The 7,471-nt window shown below is 37.7% G+C and overlaps 1 protein-coding gene across 1 annotated transcript; it reads right to left on the bottom strand.

Annotated features, from left to right (window-relative positions):
- Positions 1-3,209: 3,209 nt before the first annotated feature.
- Positions 3,210-6,694, bottom strand: LOC118661563 (pro-glucagon-like). The gene is made up of 3 exons (XM_036319675.1): positions 6,471-6,694; positions 4,679-4,816; positions 3,210-3,351 (listed from the first exon to the last, which is right to left on the bottom strand). The coding sequence occupies exons 1-3, from the start codon at positions 6,692-6,694 to the stop codon at positions 3,210-3,212; spliced, it is 504 nt and encodes a 167-aa protein (XP_036175568.1).
- Positions 6,695-7,471: the final 777 nt, after the last annotated feature.

The raw sequence follows: 7,471 nt of genomic DNA, 5'->3' as shown, positions 1-7,471 counted from the left end.
AGGGTTTAATTTCCAACATTTACAGGGATCTCATGAAACTTAACAAAAGGAAGATAAACAATCCAATAAAAAAATGGGCAACGGACCTAGATAGACACTTTTCGAAAGAGGACATACAGAAGGCCGAAAGACATATGAAAACCTGCTCAAAGTCACTAATTATACGAGAGATGCAAATCAAAACGACGATGCGTTATCATCTCACACCTGTCAGAATGGCTATCATCAACAAATCAACAAACAACAAGTGTTGGAGAGGATGTGGAGAAAAAGGAACCCTTCTGCACTGCTGGTGGGAATGCAGACTGGTGCAGCCACTGTGGAGAACAGTATGGAGCTACCTCAGAAGACTAAAAATGGAACTCCCATTTGACCCAGTGATCCCACTACTAGGAATATATCCCAAGAAACCAGAAACGCCAATCAGAAAGGATATATGCACCCCTATGTTCATAGCAGCACAATTCACCATAGCTAAGATTTGGAAACAGCCTAAGTGCCCATCAGCAGATGAGTGGATTAGAAAACTGTGGTACATATACACAATGGAATACTATGCTGCGGTAAAAAAAAAAAAGGAACTCTTGCCTTTTGCAACAGCATGGATGGAACTGGAGAGCATTATGCTAAGTGAAATAAGCCAGTCAGAGAAAGATAAATACCACATGATCTCACTCATTTGTGGATTATAGAGAACAACATAGACTGATGAAAAGGGACAGACTCAAAGACTGAGAAACAGCAATCAGGCTATCAATCCCCAGAAGGAAAGTAGGGGAGGGCGGGGGTAAGGGGAAGAGATCAACCGAAGGACTTGTATACATGTATATAAGCCATACCAATGGACATGGACAACAGGGGGATGGGAGCATGAGTGTGTGTGGGGGGGAGGTTGGGGGTTAATGGGGGGGATGAGGACACATTTGTAATACCTTAACTAATAATAATAATAAAAAAAAAGAGTGCTAAAGGAAAAAAAAAAAAAAAAAAAGAAAGAAGGAAATTCTGCCATTTACCAACAATGTGAATAACTTTGAGGGTATTATGCTTAGTGAGATAAGCCAGACAGAGAATAACAAATATTGTATAATATCGCTTATATGTGAAATTTAAAAAGCCAAACTCACAGAACCAGAGAGTAGAATGGTGGTTACCAGGGCCTAAGTGTGGAGGAATTGGGGAGACATTCTCAAAGGGTACAAACTTGCAACTAGAAGATGAGTAAATTCTGCCGTCTAATGCAGAGCATAGCGATTAAAATCCACAATACTGTATTATTTACTTAAAATTTGCTAGAAGACTAGATCTTAAATGTTCTCATGCCCTAAAGAAATAATCATTATGTGACCTGATAGGTTTGCTAAAACTAAGGTGGTAGTCATATTGCAATAAATAAATGTATAAAATTTGCTCATTGTACAACTTAAACAATGTTATATGCTGATTATCTCTAATAATAAAAGCCTAATATGCTAATTAGACCAGACATCCTTCTAGACGACCTTCTAGATGAAGCCACAGCAGCAGCGGGGGCTGAGATCCTTGCACGAATTTTGTGCATTGAGCCTCTAGTATTGTGCCTGGCATGATACTAACAATGCAGGATACTGGACAATGCAGGATGGGGAGATAGGGTACAGGGCATGATGGTTACTTAAATGTCAGCAGGTGCCAGGCAAGTGAGATGCGTAAGTAAAGTGGGCCAGGGGAAAGTGCCTACTGTGTACATTACATGGTGTGGGTATATGACCACATATAAGTGTGCAGTTTGTGTGTGTGTGTGTGTGTGTGTGTAGGGGGCACAATAATGAGCTGTGACTCTTTAAAAGGAGGCAGCTGGTATTCCTCTCCAGAAGAGATTTGTTTTGTGGGTCTAATGTTGCCTGATGTCCTAATTTTTCAAGAGAAGCCAGAAAACAATACATTTATATAAAATATCATGAGTTTGCAACGTTGGCTCAAAATGTTAACAACATGAAGCAATGCCTGGGTGCCAGAGTTGGGTTGTGGACTTCAGGCTCAGGAAGAAGAGATGTTTGGAAGGAGTGGGGGCAGGAAGAAGCGAAAACAGACAACAGTAAAGAAGCTTGAAGGTTTTATTTAAGTATGTCTTTGATATATTGAAAGATGAGCATTTTTATGACAAAAGTTTCAAGAAGAAAGTTTTCTTTCCAGTTTCACCACTGTGACTACCAGCCCAATCCTTATTTTAATGCAGAGATGCTGTGATTGGAATAATTTACATGTACAAATTATATCATAGAAAACCAATTCCATTGCTAACTATAAGCAGGTTAGTGTACTTCATCCAAAATAAGAAGAAAATAAGAGACTTTGCACTTTTATATTTTAAAGCTGATATTTTAGCAATAGTTTGACAATGGTTTATTCCATTTATACTCTTTTGGCAACACAACCTTAAAAGACAATCTATTCATTGGCATGCAAAGCAACATGGCTTCAGAATACACCTCTTAAATTTACAGAACTTAAAATTTCAAACATCACATGTGGCTGGTAGGTGACGTTATGAAGATGATCTTGAGTAGTGACATACTTATTTCCTAAAGACAAAAGAAAAAGACAGTCATATAACAGAGCTATCATACTCAGATGATGTACTTAAATTATCCGGGAAATATTTTAAAGATTTATTTTGGTAAAAGCTGTTTATTAATCTTTTTGTCTTATGAATCCCTTAGTCTTTTGAATTTTTCAAATATTTGCATTCAAAGATGACATCCTAAAGTTCCCTGATCAAAGAATATAAAGTATATAAGTAGTTATAAAAAGCCATTATAACCCATCAAGATAAAAGTGGTTACTTTTGGTGTTTTGATTTTTATTACTATCCTTATTAAATTAAGTATATAATACCAAATTTATTTGTGCTAAAAATTCAAAATACATAGCAATATAGAACGTCACATTACCATGTGAATGATGTATATTTCCATGTTTTATTCTTATCTGTGTTCCTAATGCCCTGTCCCTTAATTGATACTTAGGAAATATTTTTGGAGTAAGTGGGTGAATGAGTGAAAATGTAATTATCTAAAACAAATATGACGATGTATTCTTCAATGAGTCATACTTTTGCTTATCTACCAAGGGAGCAAAGACTCCCCTCCCCACACAAGGAACACCCTGTCGCTGTATGATACAACGTATGAAAGCTTAGATGGTTTTCAGAATGCACTAAAATGCAATCACCTGTCGGTATATTTGTTTTGCAGCAGCCAGTTTATAAAGTCCTGGGTGGCAAGATTATCAAGAACTGTGTTCATCTCATCAGAGAAAGAGCCTTCGGCATGTCTGCGGCGGAGCGCTTCAGGAATGGCTTCTGGGAGGCTGAGGACAAGGGGGATAAAAATCGGTATTTGGTTAAAGGCTTTAAATAAAGGCTTTCTGACTGCACATCAGCGGTAACGTGTGCGGATCACTGAGAAAACAGGACGTCATATTTACAGAGGGCCGACTGTGGGGACCTGCATGAACGGTGCATGTCAGAATGGACAATCTGGAGGTAGTGAGGAGCAGAGCAGGAAACCCAGCCTGTATAACTCCCTGCCTTGTGCAGTGGTCCAGCTGCTCCAGAGATTTTAGTGTATTGGCAACCCAGAAGTTATTATTGAGACTATAACTTTGTTTAAAATTTAGAAAAATGTAAAACTAGTGGTTATTAGAACAGCCTTGCAAAATGCAGTAGTAAGGCATTAAACTTTAATCTATATTAGATTTTCTTTTTTATTAGTTTAATTAGCAGCATTTTTTGGTGCCCCTTTAAAATATTATAAAACATCCTCAAGTATCAGTGACTATTTTACCACTGATTTTGTAAATTGGATCATCAATGTTTAAAAAAGCTGTGACAATATCAGGTTATTAGCTAAATAATAACACAATCCCTTTTGTCTTAAGATTTCTCCAAGTCTCAGTAAGCTTGTTTTAAATCTCACAAAAAATTGAGTTGAACATGAATTTCCTGCTTCTCATAATTCAAATGTCAATCAAAATGGCCAAGAGAAAATGAGATGGTTCAGGGGTCTGTTTGGTTGTGGTAAGATCCAAGAAGGTATCTAAGGGGTTGAGTCTCATTTTCAGCTGTGAAACTTTAATGGCTATTTATATGACAGTCCCATAAAAAATGGGGATGTTGTTAAATATATGGATGTTTGCACATATTTATATTTTGAGTGTCATTTCATTAAACATCTTAAGTTTAATACCTTTCAGTCTTCATCAGATTATTAGCTAAACAGTAACACAAATATATGTTGATCCCATATGTAAATACTTAACATCAAACTTTAAGTTTTCAGCATTATTTCTTTTTTCCTTATCCCTAGTTTTTCTAGTTTACATCCTGATGTAGTTCTCAATAGATCCTTATTCTCAAAAGTGTCTTGGATTGACAAATTAATAGCTTAATTATAACACAACTCTAATGTGGGATAAAAATACCACCTGTCTGACTCTATCATTAATACTTGCTACTACAGATAAAACATATTAAATTCTTGTAGATTGTCTCCCACCAATAGGAGTTATTTCCTTACTTTGCGAGACTATACTAATTGTTTCTGTAACTCAAATCAATAAATAGATAACTGTAGTGTAAGTTTTCAACATCATGCAAACATTAAAAAAAAAGTTAAATAAGAGTGTACAGACTTACTCTTGCCTTTCTAGGCCTTTCACGAGCCAAGCAATGAATTCCTTGGCAGCTTTGCCTTCCAAATAAGAACTGAAATCACTGGTAAAGGTCCCTTCAGAGTGTCTCTCAAATTCATCATGACGTTTGGCAATGTTATTACTGAAAGAAATGTGAACGTTACATTGAAGATCTGTCTCTCTAGCAATATGGTTTGCACCTATAAGTAGTGGCAGCTTGGGGTTGAAGGGGCTTAGGGAGATTTAGGAGACGAGGGTAGTTAGGAGACTCGTCCTGAAACTTCATGAAGTATCTGAACGGGTGGTTGATGGGAGAGAGATAATAGCAGTTAAGGGGAGCATTGGCCCCTCAGCACACCCATTTCCACCTCTTCTGCTTCTCCGTGCCATTGATTATTACGGTTGCATTTACTTCCGCCTCAGTGTATGTGGACTCTCCAATGTGCTATGCAGCTTGCAGACAGGGCAGCTGTTTGTTAATACTTACAGGCTCAGACATAGTTAAATGAGTCAAGGGAAAGCTAAGGATCATCTCAAAATGTCATCAAAAGGACCACGTGATAATGGATGAAAGGAAACATGTGATGGGACAGCAGTGAGGAAAGCTAAGATGATGACCCCATATCACCCTCAAATGTGATCGGTGTAGGTGGTTGACCAGCTGCCCTCCTGCATCCATTACCCCTGGAAGGTTTCATCTTAAACACACAACAGAAACCGCCTGAGAGTGAGGATTATTTTACATTAGATTACCAAATTGTAGCATTCCCTTTCCAGAAATGAGGATAATTGTTTTCTTTTTTTTTTTTTTTTCAAATTTGTGATTCCTCTTATTTCACCAATGGCCATGTCTGTAGTCACTAACAGGGACTTCTCCCAGTGTCTGCTCTGACCATGACAACCATCTTTCCTGTCATGCCCTCCACTTTAAGAACTTTTGGTAAACCACTCTGTCTCTCCAATTCTTCCTGCTGACCCATATTCATTCATTGTCTCATTCATTTCCTCTCTCTCTCTCTTCCTCTCTCTCTCTCAGCAAATCTATGTCCTTATCCTGATAACTTAGATTCCTTCAGCTACTTTGTATGCACAACTCCCTTCCCCTGTGGGCTACTCTCCAAAGAAATTGTGAAATTCCACCATCTCTGTGAAACCCTTGTGGAAGATTTCCTTCAGTAGCCTACATGCATCGTAAAACCCAACACTGTCAACGAAAATCCAACATTAAAATGTATGCCTTACGAAGGGCTTGTGCTCTTATTTGCCTTCTTCTCTCTTTATGCGGTGCAGCTAGGTTATAATTTTAAATGTGTATCTTGGATTGTATTCTACAAGAAAATGACTGCATCTGTTTCCATTCCTTACCATGATTAAGTTGGCTAGGGTTACTTTAAATGTGATTGCAGTCATGAGTTTGAATCCTACAAGGGAATGTTGAATTTGCTGTTATCTTTTGGTCAAAAAATAGATTCCTAACCATTCAGGTCTAAAAAAGTCAGCTTTCAATTTTAATAGAAAATGGGTAAGAGAGTAAATATTGCTCAGACCACAGTAGGGAAAATAATTTAAAATCTACGTTTCATTACAGGGTGGGTAAGGCATTTTCAGGGTGAGAAGTGGGACTTTCAGAGGCATAATATGAAGGAGAGCATCACCAACCTTGAAATCATCAAAGCTGAAAGAGCTTATATGCCCTATTTGATGAGCACGATAACATAATGAAAGGCAGGAGATATTTTAGACATAGTTAGGTAATACATTTGTGTGCAAATTTGGGGCTAGGTTTAGACTCTCACTTGGTCCTCTTGCTGGTCATCAACCATTCCACAAAATCCTGGGCACGCCTGGCGTCCAGATACTTGCTGTAGTCACTGGTGAATGTGCCCTGGGAGTGGCGCTTCTCTTCATTTATCTGATCCGGGTCATTGAGCGAGTCTGCCTGGGGAGCTGGGAGCGAGCTGTGAAGAACAGTGATTGGTGCAACTAAGTCTCTTCTTGAGTGGACTCGCTCAAGAAGCATCTTGAAAACACAAGACCACAGGAAATTGAAAGGCAGGTGCCTTGAGCATTTCAGTTGATATGAGAGACACCTTGTTTGCCACGGGAATCTCAGAGTTTTGTTAGAGTTGAATACACTCTGATTCTGAATCCTGGGAGCAGATTTTTAACTGGCTTCCTCTTTAATGAAATAAGATCAAATAAATAGTTTTTTAAAGTAATTAATGTACTTATGATTCTGCTAGTAATGATAGAAGAGAGCAATGAATTGACTATTTTAAAAGAGTGAAGTATCCCAAATCATTTGGGCAGCTGATCTGTGTTCTGAATTTTGTTTGCATGTGTTAATATAAAAATGTAGCTCCATTACCTGGTTACATGATAGCTGATGATGAAAGAGGAAGACAATTAAAAATTTAAAGAATGCCAAGAAAAAGCCCACTTGCTAATTTCAAACTGTGTAGTGGATAATCCACATGCTGGTAATCAACAGTTGTTTGCCATGGCAAATATGGAGAAATATTCAATAGTATTAATACTCAGAAATAAAATTGAGATACTATTCTCACCTGTCAAAATAACAAAGATTAAATATGGGGGAAGGTATTATGAAAGGAATATTTCTATAAGGCTGATGGAAGTGTGCATGTGTATGACTTTTCTGGAAAGCAAGCTGGCAAGATATTATAAAAGACTTAAACTTATTCAAACCCTTTGATACAGTAATTTTAGTAGCAAAAATCTAGCCTCAGGAAAGAGTAAAAAGTGTAGGGAGAAAAGTTATTTGCAGCATTCTTTG

This window comes from Myotis myotis, unplaced genomic scaffold (assembly GCF_014108235.1).
Source record: "Myotis myotis isolate mMyoMyo1 unplaced genomic scaffold, mMyoMyo1.p scaffold_m19_p_8, whole genome shotgun sequence".
Lineage (NCBI taxonomy): Eukaryota > Metazoa > Chordata > Mammalia > Chiroptera > Vespertilionidae > Myotis > Myotis myotis.
The sequence above is the reverse complement of the archived record's forward strand: the minus strand, read 5'-3'. Positions and strand labels throughout refer to the sequence as shown.

Excerpts from the sequence above, each read along its gene's own strand:
- LOC118661563 (XM_036319675.1), bottom strand. The coding sequence starts at position 6,694 with ATGCTTCTTGAGCGAGTCCACTCAAGAAGAGACTTAGTTGCACCAATC. Across the intron at positions 4,817-6,470 it reads ATGACCAGCAAGAGGACCAA|TAATAACATTGCCAAACGTC; the intron begins GTGAGAGTCTAA and ends CATTTCTTTCAG. Across the intron at positions 3,352-4,678 it reads AAAGGCCTAGAAAGGCAAGA|CCTCCCAGAAGCCATTCCTG; the intron begins GTAAGTCTGTAC and ends CCTTGTCCTCAG.